At 39.0% G+C, this 27,832-nt stretch overlaps 1 protein-coding gene across 1 annotated transcript in view; it reads right to left on the bottom strand.

Moving 5' to 3' along the window:
• The window catches only part of LOC103481332 (supervillin-like), a 29,978-nt gene extending 2,648 nt beyond the window's left edge, over positions 1-27,330 (bottom strand). Inside the window, exons 1-5 of the mRNA XM_008436731.2 lie at positions 27,211-27,330; positions 12,094-12,578; positions 8,658-8,692; positions 6,077-6,120; positions 396-493 (exon numbers count right to left, since the gene is read on the bottom strand). Coding sequence (XP_008434953.1) covers positions 396-493; positions 6,077-6,120; positions 8,658-8,692; positions 12,094-12,458 — 542 coding nt within the window. The 5' untranslated portion in view covers positions 12,459-12,578; positions 27,211-27,330. The remainder of the gene's footprint in view (positions 1-395; positions 494-6,076; positions 6,121-8,657; positions 8,693-12,093; positions 12,579-27,210) is intronic.
• Between the last annotated feature and the right edge of the window lie 502 nt (positions 27,331-27,832).

The raw sequence follows: 27,832 nt of genomic DNA, 5'->3' as shown, positions 1-27,832 counted from the left end.
AAAAAAAAAAACTGAAAGAAAACTCAAAGGTTGCAAACTGCACTGTTAACTACAGCCTGGCTATCAGCCCGACATTCGCTCCGGTTTGGTGCAAACCATTGTGTGTTTGTATTTTTATAGTCTCATGCAGGCTAGTCCTACAGGTTTACCTGCCTGGTTTATCCCTTCAGCTGCTTATGACATTTGACAGGCATTCAATAGGATCTATAATAACCTCTGCGCTGCATTCGGCATGCTCTGTTTGCTGCGCGTGGGTGGCACTGCTTTCCAAGTTGTTTCAGTCTATTATTAGTGAAGTCTGAGCCCCAGCTCACACATTTCATTAGGAAGCAAAGAGGTCGGATAAAAATCAAATAAAACAGTCCCACCCACGCTGAAATCACTGAAGCGCTCACCTGGTGGAAGTTCCCTCTCTGTCACTGCTGATCAGTTGATGCTTTRTGCTGTCATCACAGCGCTGGGTGCTGCTACCATCCACTTCTCCCTCCTCTTCCTACAAATACAGAAAGGTTGRGGAAATAAAGATTAGGCCAAGATATGGAAGCAATCCTGTCAAAGTCCTACTCCAGCTGTAACGAATATCCCGATAAAGGAAGTGAATAAATAAGACTCCACCCCTTCTTTTAAGAATGGTAGTTAACCCTTGCAATGTAGCAGAATGCTGCTCAACATAAGGAATAAATGCATAAAAATATAATTAAATGCACTAAGTGTACATTTTTGAGTGAATGCATTTGTAACAAATTTTCATCCATCCATCTTTTGTCTGTTCCATGGAGGGTAAACGGGTAGCTGGTGGAGGAAAAATCTAAAGATGAATGGACTGGTTTCCAGATTTAGAACACAGAAGTCCTAAAGTTGAAGAATTTGTTGAGCAAAAATAGAAAGTTGCCTATTTGGAATTACTTTGGCTTTAAACGGGATAAGAGAGGTAATCTACAAGATGTAAGCAGAACGCTTTGCCATCTGTTTCAGCAAAGGGCCTTTATCAGAGCTTGATGATGGAGCTGCAGCACCGGGTTATTGCATAGCGTAATCAACACTTAATGCTCAAGGAAGTTTGTCGTGATTTAGCCACGACAAACGTGGCTGAAAGTGTGCTGAAATCTGCTTCTGTCCAGTGAAAATTAAATGAAACAACGTACAGCTGTGTTACCATGGTTTCAACTATGTTTTCAGCGAACTTGTTCTAAATTGAAAGCTCTAATAACTAGGATAAACAAATACATAAATACAAATTGGTATTAGTTTTCACCAGCAGAAATACAAATAAATGCAAGAAGGACAGCAAACGTAAAAACTCAATTCAACCGAATCATCATTAATGAACTTAAGTTCATTAATGAATGAACTTGAAACATCTTTTATTTTCTTCTCCCAGCTGGGTTCAAAACTACTACCTGTACTACAAAACCTCACAATATGTTTATATTTCATATCCAATATCCTTAAAAGGAAAAAAAAAAAAAAAGAATATGCAGGCTGCACCTGAAGAAAACCTGAAAACTGATATCAGCCAGAAATCTGATGGGAGCATCTCCAGATAAAACTATGTAGCAACTCGTTTTAGCAAGATACGGGTTACATTTTAACTTCAGGGACCTTTAGCAGGAACCACTGCAACRGTTATAACTCTCCTCTGTTTCTACTGCACGTATCAAGGTAAATATCAGACCCATGTGGACATTTGCACCAGAAAAAGGTCAAATAGGAAGAACATTTGATATTATACTGAATCTACAGAGTGGACCTTTTGGGATGGAGCATGCAAAACACATTTTGGAAAGATTGAGTTTTCTCAACATCGTATTTCAGTCATCTCAGTTAAACTCCCTCATTGTTCATACTTTCTGCAGATTTCAACTGTCAGGTTTTAAACCCTTGCCCTGTCTGTGGAGAGTCAAACTTATATTTCAAAGTTTGTATGTTGGAATGCTGTGGAGCATCATTGAAAAATCAGAATTTATGGTTATTGAACAGCTGGTTGTAATCCTGACGGATGCTGCAGTCCATCTCACCTCTGGAAAACGAGTGAAGCTGCTGTACAAGACTCTGAAGATACCTGGCATTTTATTTTCATGAGGGGACCGAACTATTCTTTACCATCTTAGCAGGGCATTGGGGAGGAGAAAGTCAGGCAACATTCATCATCCTTGGATGTGATTTACATAAAGATAATGCTTACTGGGTTTCAGGGCATAAAAACTCTGGATAGCATGAGGGAAACCCAGTTAGAATGCTTTTACATGGCTTTGATTCTTTGTAAATGGCTCTTTGAAGACCCCATCTGTAGATTTTTTTAAAAGATCTAAATCCAGGAAACATAAAGAATTGCTAAACTATGCACTTGCTGGGATTATTGTGGGCTCTGAGGTGTGTTTGAGGCATGTCTAGAGTTGCTCTTGTTCCCCTTGAAAACAAGCAGTGATGCGTTTCCTTCAGGAACGTTCAGCGTTTTCATGGAATCCATTGWTCCCTCAACCAATAAAATGTTCCCTGCCYAATTCTGCACTCCTTTTCTCCTCCACACAAAACAYTTTATTGTGGCCAGATGTCGTGTGTGCTAAGATTGTAAACTTTTTGTAAAGAGGATGAAGTTRTTTTCTGCTGATGGGTTTCTCATAAAGTTAGAATTTTGTTGGATTTTCTCAAACCATGAGAAAATCCTTACATAAACTTGCAAACTGCTGCACATCATTGTACCGCTCTCCATTTAATACTGCAAATTTGGTCGTTTCATGCCTCTTTTCCGGGGATGATATAGTCATTTGCAATGCAATAGAGCATTGGGGAGAACAGTTGGTCGCAGCAAACGGGCAGCTATCGAATCTTTGTCTCAAACGTTTACATTTTTGCTCTGTTGTATTACAACAAATAGCTATAATGATGCAGCTATTTGAAGTATGTTTTCTGTCATTTTATGGCTTTTTAGGGTTGTTGCAATTATACGAGATTGTTTCACTTAAAATGTTCCTCCGTTAAAATAATTTAACAACAAATCCCATGTTGCTGTTGGTTGTCACAAAAGCTCAGGTTGTGTTTGACCGTCTCAGTCTTTTTAAATGGGTACGGCCGCTGTATGTCACGGCGACACTTTTGGCCTCAATTACATATTAAAATGAAATTGGCTGAGGATTTTTGAGAATTGCAGCTAAATTAAAATGAGTGACAACARATCCTGTCCTCTACGACTGACCATGCATCAACTCATAAYGCACCTTTGGGTTGTTTCGTATCAGTTTTCACTAGTCATTTGAAATAATTTGCCATTACAGTCAAATTTTGTCTGCCATTTCTGTACAGAATAAAAGAAACCTTCTTTAAAATGATTTCAAAACTAGTTCAACCTACTCAATGAACAGACGGGAACGTGTCCGTTTCTGTCTTTTTAGGTCTACTAGTGAGTCTTTTTCACACATGCTGAGAGTGAAGCTCGCAGCTGTGAGAGTAAACACTTTAGCAAACCCCTGGCGTGACCTGGTGAGGATAAGTGGGTCTCCAGCTGTGAAGAAAATACCTAAAATTGTGTAAATACCCCAAATTAGAGAAGCCTCTTACAAGCTAAGTGCTGCCCACTGATCGCTGAGAGAGGAAGTTGTTTTCTACACAGCAGGATTTACAATCTTCTCCAAGACAGATTTTCACTGAGAAAAGTGAGAAAAATCCATTTATAAGCGAGTTAATTCTCTTCCCAGAAGTGTATTTTTTTCTGTTTGCATTTATGCTAAAAGGTTGATGAACTGAAACTCATCTCCGATGCCGTCTTCTCTGATTTAAACACTGACTGACTTTTCAATAGAAACTGTGGAGGAGGCATAAACGACCAGAGGATAGTGAAGACAGACAAATGGCAGCTTTCAATACAGTTAACCATCAAATGAGACACTGTGCAATAACATATCAGGGAAAATCACAGATGGGATGGAGCATTGTGAGTACGATAGGAACCTGCTTTCCCACAAGGTTCGTTTGTTGGAGCAACTTGCTACCATCTGGGTTTACTTGGCCAACATTGGCTCTGCTGCTGGTCTGTAATCGCCAAATTAGAACAGCTATTTACATCAAACATCATGAAACCAAACCACTTCTGAAACCTAAGCAGCCTGGGAAAACCACATATGCATCCATAGTTCATTTTTTTTAAGCTCACATGTGCAGATCTCCCTCAGGATTTGGGACATTTTCAAATTTTGTTCCATAGATCATCTTTTAGCATGAAGAAAAAAAAAATCTTCCCACAACTGCTTTAATCTCTCCATAGACTGTGCATGCTGAAGTCATGAATTTGGCCAGGTTTGCAACCAGGTGCAAGAGTTTTCGGTGTGCTAAGAAATGGCTCAATTTGTTATTAATGGAGCTGAGCTTCCAGAGAAGAGCTGAAGTGTGCAGCAGCTGCTCTGGAAAAAGCTGAGAGTAAAGCACCGAGTGGAATGGAAAGAACTAAACACAGGCACAGTGTGTGACATCAYCCACAAATCTGCGTGTTCAGGTTTTTGGAGCTTGAATTTATCCCGTCAGTTTGACGGCTTTAGGGATTTTCATACTAGCAACATAGAAGGACAACTGAAAAACGTGAGCCGTTCAAATTTATAACAAGAAAAACCAAAAGACAGGTGGAAGTCATTAAAAAAAGAACACTCTGCAATTATTGTCTAGTGATGAATGTAAAGGTGAGGAGGCGACACCAAGTCGACTGACTATTCGATGCTGAAAAAGGGTTCATATTTAGAGGATTTGAATAAGTAAATGATKAATTGTWTCTAATCTTTCTATGGATTCACACCGACCTGAGTTAGTTTCTTTCAGGTGCATGATAATCTGAAACAGTTTGCTGTATGCAAAATGCAGACAAAAATGTGCTTAGAATACCTTGAAATTAAAATGTTACTCTACAATAGAAGAACATAGAAGAACGTACCCTGACTGAGCTGTAATTTTACATTTTTTCACCCCTTCCAGGACAAATCCAAACATGTGTTTATTACTATAATCGGAAAACCTTAAGAGGAGAAAAAGGTCCATTTCTAATTACCATCCCTGCAGGTTCCTTGTGGGGTCGGTGCTCATCTCTAGCAGCTAACTGATGAGAGCCAGTCCACTACAGGAGACCACAGAAGGCAAACTGGGGCAGTTTAGAGCAGCCAATAAACATGTAATTGCTTCCATAACTACTTTCCAATTGTGGTTTCCATTGTATCATATTCCAATTTTCCAAGAACAAAACAAACCCATTTGCCAAAGGACATTTTGTGCTGATCAGACATCAGTGTGCCACCCATTATGAGGGTGTTTCGATTTACTTTGGTTTCATCAAAGATGCAGAGATGGAAAATCAGAACCATAATCAAGGTGAAAGGAAGCAGAGAAGGGATGAAAAATCCCAGCAGATGTATGAAATGATGGCACAAAAAAAAAAAAAAAAAAAGGTCCCAATTGACCTGACACCAAGATTTGAACTTGGGACCTTCTTACTGAAAAAGAACAATGCTAACAACTGTTGGGCCCTGCAGCCGAAATGAAACAGAGGCAAACCAAAACATTTAGCTTCCAATAATTGTTGTTGGGAAAAACGGTCATAAGATGAAACATGGTTGGCTGTACAAACAGAGAAGGACGCAAACCAAAACCTTTTGATGAAGACAGACGATGGCAATGGATTTTAACTGTCATACTTCATAAGTAAGATGTTGTTTATTACATAATGACAAATCATGTGGCGTGACTTCAGGCAAAGTGACTGAATTGATCAAATCAACACGTCAGGAGGGAGAAGATAATAGTCGGTTTCTAAGCTAGCCWTTTCCAGCTTTTTCGATATTTAKGAGGCCCAGCTAGGTGAGCTACTTCCACAGACAAACTAGTTTGACTTGAGCAAGTAGAAGCCACGGTGAAGGTTCCCACAGTTCATAAACCCATCTGTTAGGCGAATTAGTTATTTTAAATTGCCTCTAGATATAATTSCTGGTCCTGAGTCTCTCTGTTTTGCCCTGCGATGGAATGGCAACCTGTGTCGAGTGTGCACCCTTTAGGGATGGGCGGGTTCAGGGTAAGGATGGATGAACRAATGGATCCTTACCTTAAAATACGACATCTTGCCTGCAGAATCTGAAGCCTTCTCAGCTGAAAAGGACACAAGCAAGGTTTAAGTTTACAATGAGGATTATGATTCTCAAACAATAACCTATAGCATGCAATAAGTCAGAGAAAAAAAAAAAGATTATGATTAGTTGTGGTTAGTTGAAAAGAAAAGTGATAATCTAACACCCATGCATGCAAATGTTTCTCTGAAATATATATATAAATGCAATCATGCAATCTTTTCCAAACTGGTTTGTCCTAAATTGGCTTCGTTCTCCACATAATGACTTGCACAGAGAAATGCTTGCAGGTTTTTATGGGTTGAAGTGGAAGTTRTCCTCACAAGGGACAGCATGGGGATAACATCCTGAAAAATGTAAACAGTGACGTTGTCAACATTGTTAACTTCAGCGTCTTAAGCTGAAAACGGCAAATGGAAAACTTTGCCTCATGTTCAGTTTTACAAGTCAATGATGGCTCAACAGCTCATTATAGTAATAACAATATTAATAATATCAKATTTTTCCATGCAGAGGAACAGATTCCCTCTGTGCTCAGGCATCTGTTCAGGGGAAAGGTAGAATCAGGTCTCATATGAGCTACTTGATGAAAACCAGCACCGAGATTATCATCTCCTAATACGAACATGAGGAATCCATTACATTTAACTATCTTCAAACACACCATTAATTTCTTAATTCACCACAATTCCATCCATTCTCTCTCTTTAAATCTGTTTTTATTGTCTTTTTTAACCAAAATAATGGCTTGCCTCTGAAAAACTACGTGCTTCGAATGAAAGAGTAAAAACCCTCCACGTTCTGATTTATGCTTCCCAGCTCCCCTGCTGTTCGGAGCTTAGCATGATTTACTTCAAATGAGGAAACATTAAGCATTGCAGAATGGTGACTCCACTCAAACTGCACTCATAGTTTTGACTTGAATCCAGTGTTTTTCTTTTAGATCATCGGTGATTCAAGGCCAAAGCTGGAGGGAGAGAGAGAAAAGAAAACCAAAGCAATGGAAAAACTCCCACTAAGGTTAACAGACAATTCAGTAAGTGTTTGCATCTGTCCTTCAAGATGGCCCTCTTAGAGCTGTGGAGAGATTATTGGATCGACCTTTGACCTGGAGCTGAAAATATAAACAAATCTAAAGCTTGTAAGCTCTGAGAATAGGGCAGTATTTAAATCAGCTTTATAAGACCATGAGAAGAGGGGAAGTCCTCCCAGCATTAACAAAACTMAAAACTTACGGTATTTACAAACTGCATGCAGTAAAGTGGTTTTGTGGTCGCAGTTTAACAAAGTTGATTCWGGGTAAGCAGTTCAGAATAAATCGGCTGGATGATCAATGAAACTCTTCAAGTAAACATGAGACATTGTCAGGCAAAAACTTCAACCYCAATGCCAGMAAGTTCTTCTAGCTAAATAAATATTCTGACAGTAAAAACCTTAATTCTCTCCTGTCAAACAATTTACCAGCAATGTTTCTGCAATTCCAAGTACACCATAAATATGTCAGTGTTTCAGCCCAAATTAAGAAAAAGATAATCAAAATGTCTGCGTAATGTCAGAAAAAGCTAAAAGTGTCTTTAATCCTGGGCCGAGTCGAAGTGCAGCAGCCTAAGCAGAGAAGCCCAGACATCTCTCTCCCCAGGCACTTGGACCAGCTCCTCCAGGGGAATCCCAAGGCCTTCACACACCAGATGTGAAACGTAGTTCCTAGCATGTTTATTTAATTTAAAACAGAATATAAAAGTAAAATAACCGCAATAAGTCTGGGGCTGACTCTGGTTTCAAGCTTTAAACTCTTCAAAATAAAAAGACAGAGTGGCTTCCTGGTTGCAGGACGCACCATCTATTCCACCACCCTCGCTTATAGTCAGTTGCACACAACTCTTAGCTGCAGTTGGTGAAGCTAAAATGAGATGCCTGACGTTTCCTTGTCAGGCATCTCATCGGGCTACCAGAGGACCTAAGCATGTTGATAGGACACACATTTTACACAGACCTTGTGTGGAYTGTAAGAACTCCAACAACACATGGTCACAGGTTTCAGTCTGACRGCAACATTGTTCGACATCAGAAGGTTACAAATTGCACAAAATGAGAAAATTAAAGCAATTGAAAGCAACGAGGTGGATGATTAGAAGTGAAAGCTGCGAGTGGTCCAATTAAATCATCTCTGCACAGCAGCAGAAATTAGAATGTACAGAATGCAGAACTAAACAAGCGCATCACATAACAGCATATCAGAATCATCAGAAGAACAAACTAGCATTTTAAGCATATTTACATACACACACAAGCAAAAAGTTTGGACAGAAGGCTGGAAACTAAATGCCAAGCAATGCCCTCTTCTTTCCAATTGCAAAAACAAACTCATCATCAGGGATAATAGCTCGCTACACCCCTCCTGACTGGAGGGTTATTATAATGCCAGCATCAATAAGGTGATCAGCAGTGAGTGAGCTCAGTGTTCCTTTCAGACTGACTAATAAGCAACAGTTGAATGAGAAAGCAGCATGTGGAACAATAGGGGATCTGAGTGCAGTGAAAGTCGAGGGTTCAKCTTACCCTTAGGCTCCTCCGGGTCATCAGTTTCCAGCAGCCTAACAGAGTGAGAGAAAGGCAGATATAGATGAGGTTACACACCAATGTGACAGAGTAATGGGACTGCATGGCTGTTATAACCAAACCTTGCTAAGATCTTACAGTAATTTTGCAGTCRACTCATTTTAAAACAGTTCARACAATCTTGGATCTGAATAACGGCAGCCATCCAGTTCATTTGTCTCACTTGATACGAACTCAACACATTAACACATACGCTTGTTTCAGCTGCATGCTAGCAGTGATGTAACAGCGCTGCCTGGGTCGCATCTGAAGGGAGCAATTCATCTCTAAGTAATGGCCGTTAAAAATGGATGGGGAYGGCAGCTCCCTGGGGAAAGGGAAGCAGGGGGAGCAGTGATGTAACAGGAGGAGTGGAGGGGGGGATGCTGGTGACACAAAAGGAGCATCATAGTGGACATCTGGAAGGGGTTAAAGGTTAATGAAGGGCAGAAAGTGGCATGGTGCAGATCAAAATCAAGGCCTTGAGCTATAGGCTATAGAGGTAAATTAACTTAAGATCCCGTCGATTTAAAATCCTTATTTTATCTAAACGGGATTGGACCAATCAGGCGTTCAGTCAGAGCTAAACATGACTGCATGACATCATGATGCCTGCCACTTTGGGTCAATAAACTTGTGCTATTTGATTATTGGTATGGAGTCGATGTTTAAAATGTTTGGGGCTGGTTAAATTAAAGTTTTAATGTGATTTATCTGTCTATTGTGATCTGCATATTAGTGCTTAAAACTTTAATATCTGGGCCAGAAGGAGATTCTCATTGTAAGGTTGTATCCTCATTGTAATGTTATTCTATTTATAACTAAATATAATTCTATTTAGTTGTAAATAGAATTATAACTAAATTAAATTATGTTTAAKAACTAAATTGAACATAATTTAGTTTAATTTAGTTATAATTCTATTTATTTAACCATAAAATTATTTTTGATTTTGTGGTGAAAAGGGGTTTTTGGATTGGCAAGCCTTCACAAATCTATGCAATTGTGGATATAATTTATGTACATAGACTAGATGTATATAAATAAGTGTAAAAATGCAAGTAATTGGTAAGTAACTGTATTCAGCCTGACAACATATTTGCCTTTGCACAGCTATTAAAGCTATTAAACTCCTTTGCAACCGCAGGGCAAGGCGACATTGGTCGACAGAGCAGGGTTTTATACAGTCCAGATTAGATGCTGCACATCAAACATGAGAAGACAAATTTTTATGCTTTGCAAAAAAAAAAAAAAAAAAAAGAAAAAGACAAAAAAAAAAAGAAAAAAATCTGTAAGAAGATTGCAATTTCCAACAACGGAGTCCTTTTTGTTACAATCTCACTGAGGCTTGTTCATTCTGCAATTTAATTGGCTTACTTAAATTGCTGTTAAACTAAGAATGTTTACAGGTTTTGTTAAATATAATGAAGCCAGAGCTGCACAACATAATGAATTGCATTCATTGCTGCAATATCAGTTTGTAATATCATAATTGAAATGGGCTGAATGCAATATTTTTCTGATATTTTGCATTCGCAATCTGAATATCAATGATTTATTCAGCCAGTTGGATGGACTCCAAACTGGCCAAATCGGGTGTATATTYCTAGCAAGTAGATAAAGTTCACAGTTTTGWAAACAATATGCAATGATAAAAAAGAAAAGCGGCAAAAAGAACGYGTTACTTCTAATTAATATTTTACTCCAATGGTATCATAATAAAGCTTTTTTTCTGATTTGGTAAGCCRTAGTTAAATCAGGTAATCAGAGCAATAAAGTAGTTTCACTATAAGAAGATGGGGAAAAAATTTAACTGCAGACTAAACATAGATTTTGGAATGGCACTCATCAGGTCTGACAGTCAGAGTGAAGAAGGGCTGTTTGGTTCAGATAGACGTCATGAGAGACAGCTTTCCTTATCACTGAAACCACTCAGTTTCCTTTATACCAACACTTTAACAAACATGTCGTCAATGAAGACATTAAAAAAAGATCAAACGTTTTAAAGTTTTATTTTCTTCAGTGAAATTACAGATTTTATTTTAGGACAAATTTGAAATAACCTAGAGAATCGTAATTCCTAACTAAAATCAATAACAAATKGATTTTTTGTCGTCAGCTGACAAAAAAACAAACAAGTTGTTGATTTTCTCTTTGTTGTGCAGAGTGCTTACATGAAAGGTCAACACAACACRACTTTGGTTTCCAGCGAACGTCACAAACCTGACATGATGCCAAAAATATGACAGGTATGCACGATCAACAAGTGAAGGCAACATTTTGGTACTTCAAACAAAACACGACCATCCGTTTTCTGCATCTTCTGGCTGCATTTCGTCTAATATTTGTCTTTATCGTGGGGGACAAGTGGTACTCAAAATTGCCCATTTTTGTGAAATTCCCTTACACTCTAGAATTTTGTAAACAGAATTTTATCATTCTTATGACAAAAGGCCMCATCATAGTAGAAAGAGGGAGCCTAAAGSATTTTTCGTGCAGGTGACCAGTTAACATCTAGTAGGAGGCAGAAGTCACAAGCCCTGTACCTCCAGTCTCTATTGACTGAAATAAACATTTTCTAATCTGCCAATAGCAAATCACAGAAAACTTGACTGCGCTAATAACTTTTTACCCCCTCCAGATCGAAACTTTGACACAAACTCAAATCATCCCTCTCCTTTGTTGCTCCCTCTGGCAGTTTCTATGGTTACAGACAAGTTCAGATATGTGCAGGCAGCACWATCCAGCGCTTGCTTACAGCTCAGACATCCCAGGTCCTAGGACTGGACATGCTCTTCCTCCGCGTATGTGCAAACCCCAGAGGAACATTCCAGGTGTGCAATGAGCAAACTTTAAGWCTTCGGACTAATCCTGATAATGTGGGTTAGTTTTTAACCCCCCAGCTTCCATCACCATATAAACCAAGTGAGTCAAATCACGCAGTACTGGGGAAAAATGGCTAATTAAATGTGCTAGCGCTGCTTTGCACACATCACCATTTTTGGAAGAGCTTCTCTTTGTGTTTACTTCAAACAGTACACAGCACTAAGTGTTCCCTTAATGGGTCAAGCTGTCTCCTCAGTGCTGTGAAAACAGCAAACTGCTTTATAGAAAGGCTGCCTTCACTTTGCTCGGAGATGCCTCAGAAGGAAGCCATGATGCTTAACTATATAACAGCTTAAGCAGATGCACATGCAAGTCGGCTCCAGCTAGGAGCTGAGTTTTCCATGCTGACATTTAAAAGAAGCACGTGTTGCAGTGTGTTTTGTAGCGGCTCTGCCTCCTAAAGGACTGCCATCTGCAGCACTGCGTACTGCGGCTCTCGTAAACTTTATGTCTCGCTGACTGCCCTGCTCAAACATCCAGCAAAACAGATTTGTGTTTGTTCTGCACCCACCTGAAGCTGGAAGACGCCTCAATGGAGGACACAACCTCTGACTCCGTCTCTGTTTTAAGGTCAGAGTTTGCGTCTGACTCGTGGGTGGCCTCATCACCGGAGTCTGCCACTTTAGTTCTCATCCCCCTCCTGGAGTATGTTGGCTCTGACCCATTATCCTCGCGTTTCTCTCTCTCCTTGGTTCCCGAGGACTCTGTTTCGGATGTCTCACCAATTTTACGGTCCCTTCGGACATATTTAGGGGTGAATTCCTCCGTGTTGCCATAGCGCTCTGCCAACTCCCTCCTCCTTTCTGCCTTGTAGCGAGCGATGCGCTCAGCCTTCGTCTCCGGGGTCGAGCTCTGCAAGGTGTCTATTGCATCCATTAGGCAGTTCAGATCTGTCTGGSCGATGAGTTTCTGGGCGAGTGGTTCAACTGATCTGGTTTTTAGCTTTCAGTGGACGCTCCCTGGAAGGCAAGCGGTCACTCCAAAACCATGACAATGCTGCAAACAGAAAAGGAAAGACATATTAGTTCATGATTGACAAAACAGTTGTTTTGTCAACTAGACTCTTACACCATAAAAAAGATGTGTGCAAGCTCCCAATTTATGAAAATCACATTAAGATTCTCATTTGAACATTTATTCCACCAACTCACAGAGAGTGGGAGTGAAAAAGAGGGAGAGGGGGTGGAGGGGGAACTGAGAAACACATAAAACTAACCTTATAAGCTCATTTTATTGCTTGCTTGATTTGGGATTTGCACCAGTGCTAATCACCTACCTTGCAATGACTCAACATTTAAAACAAAAGCAAAGCCAGAGAAATCCTGCACGAGTATAAAAGTGTGTTCTACTCATGTTTTTATGCCTCAAATGTGCAAATTATTTTGGGTAAACATATATACAATGCCTTTCTAGCAACAGATGTAATTATTGTTTTTATTGGGATTTTGTGTGATATATGAACTGTGAAGAAGGAAAATGAGTCAGCCCAGATTTGCACACAGCAAAAACACAAAGTCTCACCAAGTATCCTTGGTACAGTTTCTAGTTCAAATATTTGAATACACATGAAATAAGACAAAACTGACTTACTATTAATTCTTAAAGCAGGATATGGGAGCTGACTTCAAGTAAATAATCTCTTATTATTAATTTTTAAAGAGTACTAGATCCGCTAGTGGATTTTTTTTTTTTAAAGTATAATGAGAAATTTTCCCCATGTCCAACATTTCTAAGAAGGATTGTAAACAGCATCATGAAGAATAATTGTGATAACTTGCAGAAACCAGTTTCAAGCTGTCAGATGTCAAGTCAAATTTAAGTTAGTGTTGATATATAGAGCATTTTTATAACAACTGAAGGTAAGTTAATCATGCTATAAAATGGAACTACGTGCCTAAAAAATACATAATACCTGCTCTTTAATGCTTTAATTATCTGGTTTGTCTGTTGAGGTGCAACAGCCGTTTCTTGACAAGTCTGCAACTGATTTATATCCCAACACGTTCTTAAAATTCTCCAAAAACCTTACCCTGCACCCGTTTCTTCAATAATGTTCTGTACCTTCATAATAAACTAAATAATTTAATGTGAGGGCTGTTAGGCTACTTGTGATGGCAGCTTGCGGGAACAAATTTAATGTAGGAGCAATTAGAGTAAAAGAGGCTGAAAAGAAATGTAGGATGAGCTTCTAAGAGTTACCTTGTGGAAGAATTAGAAAATCATGCATTGCTTTTGTTTAATYTYACAACAGCATACTATACTTTGTGTTGGTCTGTCGCATAAAGTACCAGTTAAGGACAATAAAGTTTGTGGTTGTAATAGATTTTAAAGAGTACTAATACAATAGTAATTTTGCAAGGAACTTTTAATGGAAGGAATGAAAGGCAAGCTGGGTTTGCTTCCACCAGTTGCAATTATTAGATTTGTTAAATTTCCCTTTCTCAACATTTTAGCAGTAAAAACATCAAATAAATCGACTGCCTTTTGAAAACTAATAGCTTACAGTAAAAAGCTAGAAAAATCACAAGGTTGAGCTGAAGTCACTCTGTTCCATTGAGTAATCTCAGGGCAGAAAACCACAAGTTGGATGGATSTAGAGGCCTGAAAACGACAGACGCATAAATRCAAGCCAGCTGACAACAGCAATAATGATTATGTGCCGTTTCTGACCACTCCACACATCAAGCACAGGGGCTTTTCCACAGACATTTCTCACAGCTAAAGCATGCCTATGATGTCTTAGAACAGTAAAGGGGAAGCAGGAGAGCAAGAGAGAAGTACAGTTACACTCTAGAGAGACTCAGATTTAATGAAGCCCCCAGGTCTCCCTCAAATTACAGGGCCTGACCTAACTCAATGTATGACTTCTCACATTTATAGGATATGGGAAAACATAATTCAGAGCGCTGAGCCTGGGCAGTGTTAGTAATGAGAGACTCGAAAGAAGGAAGGTAAAAAGGAAAGAATGAGGGGATAAACGAGCTGACTCAAATAGTCTATTCTGCCTTGCTGACAAGCTTGAACAAACCTGGAGTTTATCCTTTACGACTCTTTCTGGTCTATAAATACTGACCCATAACCATGATTTTGGCCCCATTAAAAAAAAATGCTGTAATGAAATACTGAAGTGAATCGTTAATGCCATTTAAGCAGCTGACTAGAGCCTGAGAATCTGAAAATTTCAGGTAATAAGATACCAAAACTGCAAAAGTAAGAAACACTGAAGGGATGAAATTATCACGTCCCAACTTAAAACTAAGTCACATAAACTCAAGAAATCAATCAATGCTCCTCTAAAAAAAGTAATATTGACAAACCTGAACTGAAAAAAAAAAGAAACAAGGAAGCAAAAGCTTAAAAACTAAAAAATAAATAAACTACTTGAAAGCTAAATACTGTAAAGGTTTGTGTGACTTGGCACTCACCAAAGTATGCAAGAATGCATTTTTTTTCTGTTTTCCAGTTGTTGCTTTTCTTTAGTTTTATAATTAATTCCAAGTCTGACAGAAACCTTTAATGTTCAGAGACTCTTAGAAAGAAAGACCTCACAACAAGCTGAATAAGCAAAGCAGGAAACGYRCCAACAAACTCCTTCATAAAACAACACGATAAAGTCGCAGCAGCAAGCTGTTGCTCACTCCAAAACAAAGCCAACRTACTACCTTATGAAGGCAAGAGCTCCCGAGTTTGGATGATGGTTTCAGGACACTTACATAATCACCTAGGCGTCTACCTATAAAAGGAGTGCTACACAGTCCGCTTCAGTTTGGCCATTTAGACCAAGCACATTTAGGGTGCTTTGTTTGGAAGCTGCCGTAGTTATTTTAAGAAACAAAGAGGGGACTAAAAACACGGTGAGTCATATCTCACTTCTTTCAGCCGATATGGATGCATCTGGAATATATGCTTTGTTAGGAAATCAACAGCAATGAAACGGTGCATGGTGTTTTGGTGCTGAAATTTCATATTTAAAGTTATATACTCGGAAATACAGCAAAGTTACTTGCAGATAAGCAAACAAATTTGGCTAGTGAGTTCCTATCATTGCCAATACCGGTTCTACCTGCCAATTTATGCGGTCATATTTATTTCCCTGGTGACCGGGAACCTCCAGTTCCCGGTCACCAGGACGATTCTGTTGCTACACAGGGAGTTGTCACAGAGGACGAGCTGTCTCAACAAAGGCTAAATATGTCACCTCCTGACCATAGCAAAAACATTTCACCACAAGAGATTGTTTAATAAAGGAAGTTGCCCGTGAACATGGCAATACAAAAAGAAAATATCAAGAGAACAGACAGGCAGAGGCAGTGAGAAAGCCTGTTTTAACAGACAGACAGAGGTTTGAATTTCCTCTTTCAATAAACCAATTTGAATTTTAAACATCCTCCCACTCACAAAAAGTTCAGCAATTACAGGCAAGCWATTGCATAATGAAAGCAAATACCAGCAGCAATTGATCATAAAAGCAGAAGTTACAATGCAGCTCAACCATGATTAATCAAGACATTTAAATACAACCTGCTAAATAAACCCTAAGATCCAATATAAGGTTTGAATTCTTCTTATGTTGTGGTAGAATTTTCATATATTTGTGGACAAAATTATTATTATTCAATTATAACGTTCAACATTAGTCAGCATAAATTATGCAGCTGCTGCTAATACCGTCTTGATTATTGGATGCAGCAGAGAAGAACTCAAAAGGAGGAAGAAGTTGGTGTAAAAATATTCATGTAATCCTGCAATTTAAAATAAAGTACTGCAGCATGAGGACTGAGACGTAAGCACTAAATATCAAAACTAAGGAGTCCAAAGCTTCTCGTTTTGCTTTTCGCATGCGGTAAAGAATGCTTAACAAATTACTAAATGGAACCTTGGCAGCTAAAAAAAATWAAAAAAATCTTCTACACCAAACAATGGCATAAAAAGCTGCTGATAGAAGATTAGCACTTCATAGTTCCCCATGTACGACACATTGTGATTTGCCATTTTAGGAATATTACAGGAGGAAAATAAATACTTGAAACACTAGTAGGTGCATCTAAGTGAATCAAAATATAATTAAAAATGTTTAATTCAAGAATTCAGCTCAGAAAGTGAAACTATGTTATACATACATTGCAAACAGTGTTATATTTAAAAAACAATGCTATGTTGGTTTTGATGATCATGGCTTACAGCCAACCCCCCCCAAGAATAAGACAAAAGATTTTTGAACGTCCAAATCAAAACTGAAATCAATGTCTCCGTCTGACCGAGAAACCTTTACACCGGACCATTCTGTGCTTTTCCAACCTTCCTCCAGACTCTGGGACATTGATTTCCAATTGAAACGGAGTTTACTATATTGTGAAAAAAGGATTTCGGACCACCAAGCTGCTGCCTTTGTCTTCCTAGCCCAGATCAGACGCTTCTCGCTTTGTCTCTGGTTACAGAGTGTCTGAACAGAGTGGGACATTTACAGCAGGTATCTGGTATATGCAGTAATCAAGTAACAAATAAGCCTTTTTTTCTTTTTACAAATTTTTTTCCTTCCACTTAACTTTCCTTTAATAAGGTTGCATTCAGCATTCTAAACAGTGAACTTTTGAGCAATAGCTTGTTGTGGCTTATCCTCTAGCAAATCAGTGGTCTTCCACATCATAGTGTCGACCGTAGTGTTGCATTTCTACATTAAACATGATTTATTTGATCCTACATAATATAATTTTTGGAGAAAATTTTGGGTTTTCATTGGCTTCAATTATTACCATTAAAAAGGTTGTAATATAAAACTGTGTGTTTAATTAGTTTAAATGTGAGCTTCCCTTTACAAGTAGCTATTGACGGTGTTTCTTACCCAAAAAGGACAAAAACATTTATATTTGAGATTAAGATAAAGAACAGGCAGAAACCCGCCAGAGGGCAAACGCTGACCTGTTGCCTAACAAACTGTTTTTCCTGCAGAAATCACATGCTCATACAAGAATGACAAAACAGGAATGCAGCCACAGCCCTCCTCAGGAACAGTCAATTTACRTCGAAAAGGCTGCATGTCTCAAATGTAGCACAATTAAAGGAAATCCTTTTTATTTTACAAAGTGAGTGACCYGAAGGCTGGAAACAAAGAGGCAAACATTTTGTCTTTAACTAGTCATTTTTTAAAGACAACAGTGGAGTATGTCGTCTTATAACAATGCCATTTAAATTTATCAAAATGTACTTCCATTGAGTGGGTCTTGCTTTACCAGTATTTTTTTTTATGATTACTTTTTTCTTTTTCCTTTCACAACTTAAAACCTTGAAATGACATTTAAAGAGATTTACCCCAGACACTGTAAACATTTTGACATATTCTTGGTTCAAAATGCACAAAACTGGATAACMCTCAAACACCTGAAATAGTTTTTGTAGAAGGTTTATTATTGCTCTGTATGTTTACAACATGCTGGCACTGTTAACGTTCAGGAATCCACCTAAAGTTACCACAGACATCAGAGACCTATTAAGACACTGCTCTGCAGCCCTGGACAAAACAAGAGGAAAGCATGTAAAAGAAGGCCAGCAGCTGACCCACTTTCCTCCAGAGGGAAGAAGGTGGAAAGTGGAAACTTCGCTTCACGGAGAAAACCCAGGTTTCTGTACAGCATAATAAAAAATACACACACACATATGTGTGCGTGTATCTCTTTAATAAGAAGATACACACACCWAAGTTATGTCTTAGACCTTTTCAGCTATTCATATTTTCTGGAAATATGAAAAGTTCAAAAAGAAACACTGAGGAGTTGAATTAAGGAAACCTGGTTGACTTTCGAGAATGTCCTCAAAAATTAAAAACATATTTGATATCATTCGATTTCTGCAGCGTATTTAACACAATTTAGCATGATTTGTTTAATCAAAAACACCATAAGATCTAGGGCTGTGTAATAATATCGATTTTGCGATATCGATATTTTCTTTCCTAGAAAAAAATCGATATTCATCCGCAAGTATCGCAACATCCAACTGTCACCTTGCTCACTCACTGCTTGCTTCACCGGGGSAGTGATTCGGTCATCAGGCTTAGAGTGATTCCTTCAGATGTTAAGTGTCAAGGTTAAAAAGGTATCATTTACTTTACAAATGCATGTAAGCTACAGTTTGTACTATTTCAATGAAAAGAAACATGTTTTCTCACCACTTCTTTAATTCATTTTGTCCAGCTGTCGACATTAAGTCTGTGTCCATGTCCAACCAGAGCCAGGTATTGTGTAGTTGGTGCTTTTAATCAGTTTTCAGTTAAATTAACTCAATCCAACTCTATAACAGTCATAAAATGTCACCAAAATCACTGTGTCCCTCTAAAATCTTTCAGAAAATCGCAAAAGTGTATTGAATTGTATTGTTTGCTGAATATCGCAATACATATCGTATTGTGAGCAGAATATCGTGTATCGTATTGTGAGATTATTGTATCACTACAGCCCTAATAAGATCAATAACTACCTGACAGACAGCAGTTTGAGAGACTGAACGGTCAGCAGCCCCACAGGGGACTTTACTCTCACCATTTCTTTTCATTGTGTACACCTCCAACTTCCAGCACAAGTCAAATCCCTGTCATCTGCAAAAATTTTCCACTGACTCAGCATTTGTCGGGTGAATCAGAGATGGACGAGAAGCGGTGTGGAAACAATCACCTTCACTTAAATGTGAACAAAACAAGAAATTGATTGATTCAAGAGAAACAGGGTTAGGTCAAACACTATTTCCATATTGGGAGAAAAAGTGGAGGTGGTTGAAAACTTTAGGTCCTTCAGTGTTTGAAGAAAGATTCTGCATATTTTCTATAAGTCGGTTGTGCATACAGACCAGCGTCCATAGCCATCAGCATCTATAAAAACTCTATGAAGAACCTTCGATAATATGAGTTACAACAACATTTAATTTCCCTTTGGGATTAATAAAGTATTTTTGAATTGAATGTTCCGCAATTAACTCTAACCTTATGAGCGCATATTAAGCTCTAGCTTCAATGAATTAAAATGACACAAACAAGACATAAGAAAGGAAGAGAGCGAGAACAAGTCATCAGCTTTTAAGCCACCCTTATGTAGCAATCAGCCACATTAGAGTGGCCAACATGTTTCTCATTAAAAACTAATCTTTATGCACTAAAAGCGGTTTAGGCACACTGCCTCCAACAACTGGGGGAACAAAGTTTTAATTGAAATTTCAAAGGCTTACAACACTAGAAAGAAAAGGTTGGAAGGATGATCCTGACAGGAGGGCGTGTTTGTCTTCGACAGCACAAGCTCTTCTTTCACAAGACCGGACTCCACTCAACCTTTCAGCCGTAACGACGAGGAGCAAAGAGGGAGTGACGTGGATTAAGTGGCAGAGGAAAGAAAAGCGGCAGAAGGAGGAAGAGAAGCCTCGCTGGAGAAGCGGATACAGAAAGCCCAAGAGGAAACACTGGAAGTTGTAAAGCGTGATCATCAGGAGGATGAAGAGAACTGCAAAGGTCAAAGAAGTGAGAATGAGGGAAGGAGATAAAAATGTAGAACAGAACGGGCTTTAGTTGAGCGTGTGTTCCAGGAAGTCAAATACATCTAGTCAAGTGTTAAGGAGGAGCAGGGGGGCAAAGGATGGAGTTAAAAACAGGGCCTGAGAGTAATCCTTCCCTCTGTCCCTCCCTCTTCCTCCTCTGTGCTTTAGGAAGACACAAACTCCCCTAAATCCCTTTTACCAGAAGTCCTGCTGACTGTATCCAGTCACCCGAAAGGCAGTTGACATAATAACCCCCCGGAGGCACTCATGCTTGTTTTCAGCTTTGCCTTAGTAAGTGACACTGTAAAGACCTACTGACCTGGTCAGGTCTGAGCCGTCCCTGTCACCACAGAGACAAAGAACGCTGCCTAACCTTCTGTAACGGTTCAGCATTACACACACCAGAACAGCATGTGTGTGTGTGTTTTCCCACTCTACTTACAGGCTGGGCTCTTTGTCCCAGTCTTCCGGCTTTCCATTTGCTGCTTTCACAGGAACCATTAAATGTGACGTAAAGGAAAGCAAGCACACGCATACACAATACCATGCAAACTGACAGACATCTAGCAAGAACATCGCAGAAAACAGACCATTAGGCATACACACAACAAGACTGCAATCAGGGAAGCCTGAGAGATGAGAAGGATGGGTGGGGTTTACAGTGCTGTATCTAGCCAGACGATCATATGCATGCACACAAACACACGTTTATACAACAGACATGGTGAAACCTTTCAGATGTTTCATGCAAGCCAGAAAGAAACATCCACTTAGTTTTTTTTTTTGAAAGACATATGGTGTGGAAGAGCTACAGTTGGAGCTCTTACCATTCAACCTRCATCTTATTTAGTTTGTGTAGAAGCACCTCCACCCCTTCAGACTTCATTTGCATTTATTTTTGCTTACTCCTGACAGAAAAAGCACAAATGGACAATGGCTTCTCACAGGTTACTTTATCCAGGCAATAATCTTGTTCTTTTTTTATCTGATCTATTCATTTCCCTGCAAACTTTCTGTTTCCCTTCTAGTTTCCCAATGACATTTTCTGTGCTCGTTTGACGCTGCTGTGCAAGGACTTTGATTCAAAGTCAGACAAATGAATTTTGACAAGCTGAAGTAAAACCTCTCATTGGCCAGAAAGTGAATGACAACAGCCCATTTTCCAATTAAAGTGAATGTGGCCAACCATTACCACACTCCTGACAATAACTCTGGGTGAGTATGTATACATGAACCATATTTCTGGCTGCTTGCAGAGTTCACTGCTGAGCAACAACAGAGCCGTCATCCCAAAGAAACCATAATGAGATTTTTCCTCACCCCAAAAACGTTTCAATGTGGACTCTATTCCCAGAATATTCTGTCTGCAAAATAAGAGCAAGGGCAAAGCTGGATGTAGAAAAGCAAGCGGTACGAGGGGGGGTGAGAATCATTGGGGTGGAATGTGTCGTCCAGAGTATCCTGCTGGTGGGGTTTCTCCCTCCTGGCTCTCTGGTGTCCACTGTGCAGAGCAGACACCATCTGGCCAGCTGGAATGTAACTGAGGAGGGGGCTGGAAGAGTTAAAGGATCTGCTGTCTTACAGGGGGGTGTAGGGAGGTAGCACAGAGATGGAGCATTAGCTGTCGATGCATTAACCATTTCATGACAGACACTTTAAACTAATTAAGGCCTACACAGTTGGGTTTAAACCTCACACACATTGGTAAAACAAGTTTGTTTTACCAAATGGCTACAGCTGGTATAAAAATTTCATCATGTCATGTCAGCAAAGGCAAATGGTCATCCCCAAACTTAAAAACAAATGTTTATCATACTACTGCCTTAAAACAACAGTTTGCAAGAAAAAAAACAAACAGCTTATTTGTAAAGCAGCAGAATGCGGGCTAGCCTAAAAAATAAATAAAAGCTTGTAAAACTCCCAGTATTGTTAAAAACATCAGAATGACTAAAAGATAATAATATCCTACACCAGAAACACATTTCCCTGAAAACAAATGCAAAATGTATTGCATATGCAGTCTATGTGTTCTTGCTTTAATGATTAGTATGTTATATTTTAGCAGCAGTAAGAGTAAATAGTGCTTTTGCGTTTTAAATAAAAGCAATCTGTTCATGTTACTTTTTGTTTTAAAACGTCTTGTGTAATTTCAACAATACCATGGAAACATGAGCATCTACTACAGGTTCACGCCTCAAGTCTACAGCAAAATTCTGTTTCTATAATCTGCATTATCTTTCACAACTCTGAAGAAGAAACTCAATTTGTGTAGATATAACTGCAAAAGTTCCCGAATGCAAGTAAAAATAAGGCATAAAGAAGAAATTCCTGTTTCAGTGRGGTTGGCGAACATTGCATATTAATTCCTTTTCCAATCTGTATTGGAGCAGCCTGATGGCCTGGTATGGTTTACCGATTATACATTAGAGCATCCATGTATTATTCATTGATGTTTAATGGCAACATCTGTTACTCACATGGGCATTAATGCAATGGCCAGCGGGTAGACATGAATGGAAAGAGCTGGTCATTATAGCACTTGTTTTGAGTGYGCATGTTATTCTCATGCTTTGTTTTCATTGGTGATGTTAACTCAAATGTTGCCGTAACACAAGGTGTGAATCCAGCATGGGATAGTTTTATATGCAATAGAAAATATATTGTGTATAAAAAAAACCAAAGGTGCCATGCAAGAAAAACTAAACGGGATTAGGATTTTGATTCAGACCCTGGAAGGGGTCCAACGACCAAGTTGGCTTCATAAATATGTCTTAGCTTGAGGGTGACCCCTCATACTCTTCCCTCTGGACATCCTTGGTGTCCCACCATCATTTCCCTTCTGCATTATATAAATATTTGTACTGCAAGACTTCATGCAGCAGTTCAACTATAACTGAAAGTAAATGAGAAAAAAGATGGACCCAGAAAAAAGGGGAGAGGGATGGGGATGTGAACTTTTACAGTTCAGTTGACATATTTTATTTAACTGTTAAGTAACACAGCCAAGTAGTGCACAGCTCAGGCCAGGGAGAACTCCCAGAGAGAATGAAGGAGTATCTGGAGTAAGAATTGAATAATGTCTTTTGTCTTATTCATGTTGTTAYATTCAACTATTTGATCATCAGCAAGGCGAGTTTCTGACTCTACAGTGACTTCAGAAACTTGGAACATTTACAGCAGCAGCTAAAATGCAGCGGAGATGCAACATCAYTTTAAAAAGGTAARAGTCATTCAATACTAGAAGAGGAAAAAAWWTTATGCCATTTATTGAACATGTGGTACCTRTACAGTACAGCAAAATAAACCYGTACCTTTCATCAGTACAGTAGACCCCCAGTACTCACAGACCAGAAGAGCTCTGCTAAAGCTAAAATCCATGAATACTTCAGACCCTCCACTAAAAATGCTTAATACCTCCCTATTTTAATAGTTCAAACAGTAAATGCACTTTGTTATGCATTGATACGCACAGTGGAAACTGTATCGGTGCTGACGCATAGGATAACATCTACAGTCTTCCTTATCTCAACTCTTGGGCTCCAATCAGCAGCGAGGAAAATAAATCACGCTTCTGAATCAGCTGCTTCACAAACACCAGTCAATTTTGTGTCACGTAGAAACTGCATCCGAGTATATAGCGTCCAAAGATGTATAAAATGAAGTCAGATGACAGACCAACAGAAAGATGCAGTAGCCCATACAGTCCCTGTGATTGACATTGCAAAGGGTGAGAATACAGAGATTTGTTAAAACACTAAAATGCTATCTCCACAACCAGTCATATAGTTCTGTAAGCCATGGACACACACTGTAATTGTTAAAAAATTAGCTGTGCAAAACGCGGCCGCACAGCCAACTGAGGTAAACCCAAAAAAACTCCCATTAAGTGTCCCCATTTAATGGGAACGGCATGTGTCAGGAGGTGGTTGATGAAAATGCTTTCATCAAGACTGATCCGATATTTGAGATTTGATGTGGGCATCCCAAGTTAGACTGGAGCCGTGAGAATAAAAACTGTATGGACTACTTTAGAGTGGAAAGTGTATATTAATAGACTGCACGGTGATTTGACAGAGAGGGAGAATATTTGATCCGAGTTAACTTTGAAAAAGTTCTGGGAAGGATGACTTTGCACAACAGCCAAGTAGTGCACAGTACTGCAACACGAAGCCTAAAATACATTGTAATTTTTCATTTGAATAATTTCACTGGTCCAGGAATTGAAACCTGATTATTTCCTGGTTATGTTCAGTTGAACTAAAGGGAAAAAATTCCAGTACAGAACAAAACATGTCTCTGCAGCAGAGGCCCTCATCTGGGACACAGTCAGAGGAACTCTTGCCCAAGTTAAAAAAAAAAAAAMAAAAAAACAAGATTCCTGCAAGGGCAATGAAACACCAGCCCCTACCGACTGAAAAAAGTTATTCAGGAGATTAAAACCAGATAACCTTCACCTTTGCTTATCAATGACAACAACCTCATTGTTCAAGAAAAAAAAAGAAAAGAAAAGAAAAAAAGAGCCATTGGAATCTGCATGAACACCTTCTGCTCCAGCTGTTCTAATACACCGGCTTCTAACTCTCAACACCATCACAGCAGCAATAGCAATAACATAAAGTGAGATTTTAACATGACACATCAAGCTCAATTCAGATGTATATTCTTCTTGCCATCTTGCACAACTGTGTGTGAATCGGGGAGGTTTGGGGAGGCCTGTTGTGACACAAGCAGCTGGGATGCCTTGGAGCAGGAAAATGACAGGTTGGTGTGCCTCAAATTCCATAACCTATAGGTATGAGGGCTCAGTRTGGTTCATTCACTTCATTATGTTGAAAAAGCAAGAGTTACTTCTAAAACGATAGCTACCACACCTAAAAATAACTGACAACTTTCTCTCTGCACCTGCAAAAAACAGATCATACATACTTCAAGATTAGTTTAGTCTCAAGGGAAACTATTAAATGTCTGGCAAAACGAAGTAAATGGACGCAGGACGATCAACAGCTGTACAATATAATCCAAAGTTGACAGTAAGGCTGCATTTAGTCTGTTTAATGGAACTCTGGTATGTTTGACTCGAAAGTCCGGTTCGCTTGGGGAGGTATGAATGCACTGTCAAACTCTGATGTGGACCAAAATACCAAACTCTGGTCCACCTAAAAACTGAGGTCTCAGTTCAGTTGAATGCAAATGCTTCAAAAGCAAGAAGCGGACAATAGCGCAGAGCATTCTGGGTAAATGGAACCAAAATAAACGCTTGTTATCTAGCTAAAACAGAAGAAAAATGGCTTGTAGGCTTGTAGGTTTTAAAAAAAGACAAACTCTACAATCACWAAAATTTCACRCCACTCCATTTTTGCTTATATTGCTTGTTTCCATTTGAGGAAATAGAAAGTTGCATTCTTTTAYGTGTTGTTTTCTTGAGTGATTCTTGATGCAGCGCCACCACAGGCAAAGGGGTGAGCAGGGGTTTAGTTCATTTGACAGTGCAGTGTGGWAGCAAAYTGAACCAGCAGAAAATGTAACAAATGCTTCAATTTTGGTCCCTAATCAAACCAAGTCTGCTGGACTATCAGGTGTGAAAAGATCCTAAGAGTTTCAAAACTACCAAAAGGTTTTCATCATTCCTTTCCTCCAATTTTAATAAGATTCAACGGAAAGCATCAGATTGATGAGATTTCTCACAACTGGAGCACAGAGGAAACTTAAAATAAATGTTAACATAAATAGATTTGAGAGTTTAACACATTAACACATTGTTGACATACAGTATCCCCTCAATAAAACATTATTTCTTTTCAATTTCTTTGCTATTTTAATCACCATTAAGCCTGATAAAACATACCCTTACAGTAAACCATCATTCACAATATGTCTACAGCCATGAAAGAAGTCCTAGAAGGCATTTCTTTGCAGAACAGAAAGTTAGTAAATAGACCCAATTCACTCAAGGTAGAAGTATTTGTGATTTCTCTGTTTTTATTCACATTTCCTGTCTGGAGAGGTTTACTAGTATTCAATCTGACTGCAGGAAAACCCTTGAGCAGAAAGTGAGAACATGACATAAATACCATAGATTTACAGTTGTTGAAAAGAAAATGCAGTGCTGYATATTTCTTTCCAATCTTTCTGTAATTGCTGTGATACACTGAAGCCGTTGTATTTTTATTCACAGTTACTACAATGTTGAAACGATCATCACTGCATTGCCTGGAGCTACAAATTGCTCAATATGTCTGACACTATTTGCTTTGCCTGGGCAGAATGACACAGACATCAGTCTCAAAACTATAATAATGTTAACTGTGGTGAACTACAAGAATAGTTCTCACCACAGAACTGAAGGAAAAGGTTTTACTGACTGTGGGTATTTCAACTTTCCCAACACTTTTTTTTAAACTCACTTTGTTTTTACAGCTGGGTTTGCACAGCACTGTCCCAAACGTTGACCTCTTGCTGTGACTGTTTGCAGGGTAGCCGATGAAAGGAGGGCAGGACAAATCTAACAGAAAACCCCTATTAAACTGTAACATGAGCAACTCAGTAAACCTAACAAGTGAGCGTTAAAGACAAAAATTAGCTTGAAGGGGTTAAAGTGTTGTGAACGGAGCCTTGACTAATGCAGTGACAGACCATGAGTTTATGAATGACAGGGTAACTTTACCGTAGCATAAAGCGAACAACGAGTGATTGATATTTCCTTTCAAAAAACATTGAAAYGACTCGATATCTTCACAGGAAGCGCAGTTTTTTGCTAACCTCCGTCAGCAACAATAGAGAAGTTGCGCTGCAACGACTCATTTATTACGAAAACGTGGAAATAATCTCCCAATTGTACACCCCGGCACAACATACCTGCGCTTTTTTTTCTATCTGAGGTCTCTTCAGAAGCCAGAAAACACAACTAGTGCGCAGATAAAACGTCTGCGAGAAAGTAGGTAGTACAAAGTGTGAGGAAACCACAGAGTGTAAACGCGCATCAGCTGTTTTTGAAAAGTTCCTGCTAACGTTAACCTGAGCACGTCGCTCGAGGCGGTGGTTGACGTTCCGCTAGTGAGACCGACCGTTAACCAGAGCAATGAGAGAAAAGAGAAATAAAATCAACACTTACCTTCTTCTTCTTATTCTTCTGCTTCAGAATGCAAACCGGTTTTAAGTGCACATTCCTCGCAGCTCCACGCTCCTTAGYAAAGCTTGAAGTGAGTGCTCCGGCGAAGTCCGGTCTCTTCCAACTTAAAATGCCTTCTGGCTCCTGATTGGTCAGGTCTCACCACAGCGTTGCGTTCACGTGGTGTTGGTAAACGCCCCATTTTCTATTATCTCTTTGAGTTTTGTCTTGTGGGACCTTATTGTATGATTCATTTAATAAAAAAAAAAAGCTAATCTTTTGAACACAGATTAATAAACTGAACCTGCTTAATCTGAGTTTTGTTTTGCAAAACAAATTGATCAAATATGATTTAATGGTGTGTTCTCTTTGTACTGAGAAGAACCACCAAAACACCCTCTGAATTCAGATTCTGAAAACATTAGCAACTTTGAGTGCACATAGGATGTGCACAATCAAGTATCTTCCTGTGAGAATAGAGTACTAAGAACAGAGCAAATAATGCTTTTTCAAGTCAATACGTAAYACATAGGTAAGATAGTGTAAAATCGAATTCACTTTAACGTTTTTACTGCTATGCTTTTAATTCATACTTAAGCTAATCTATAATACTGTCACATTATTT

This window comes from Poecilia reticulata, linkage group LG19 (assembly GCF_000633615.1).
Source record: "Poecilia reticulata strain Guanapo linkage group LG19, Guppy_female_1.0+MT, whole genome shotgun sequence".
Taxonomy (NCBI): Eukaryota; Metazoa; Chordata; class Actinopteri; order Cyprinodontiformes; family Poeciliidae; genus Poecilia; species Poecilia reticulata.
Note: the sequence above shows the minus strand (reverse complement) of the source record. Positions and strands in the feature narration are given on the sequence as shown.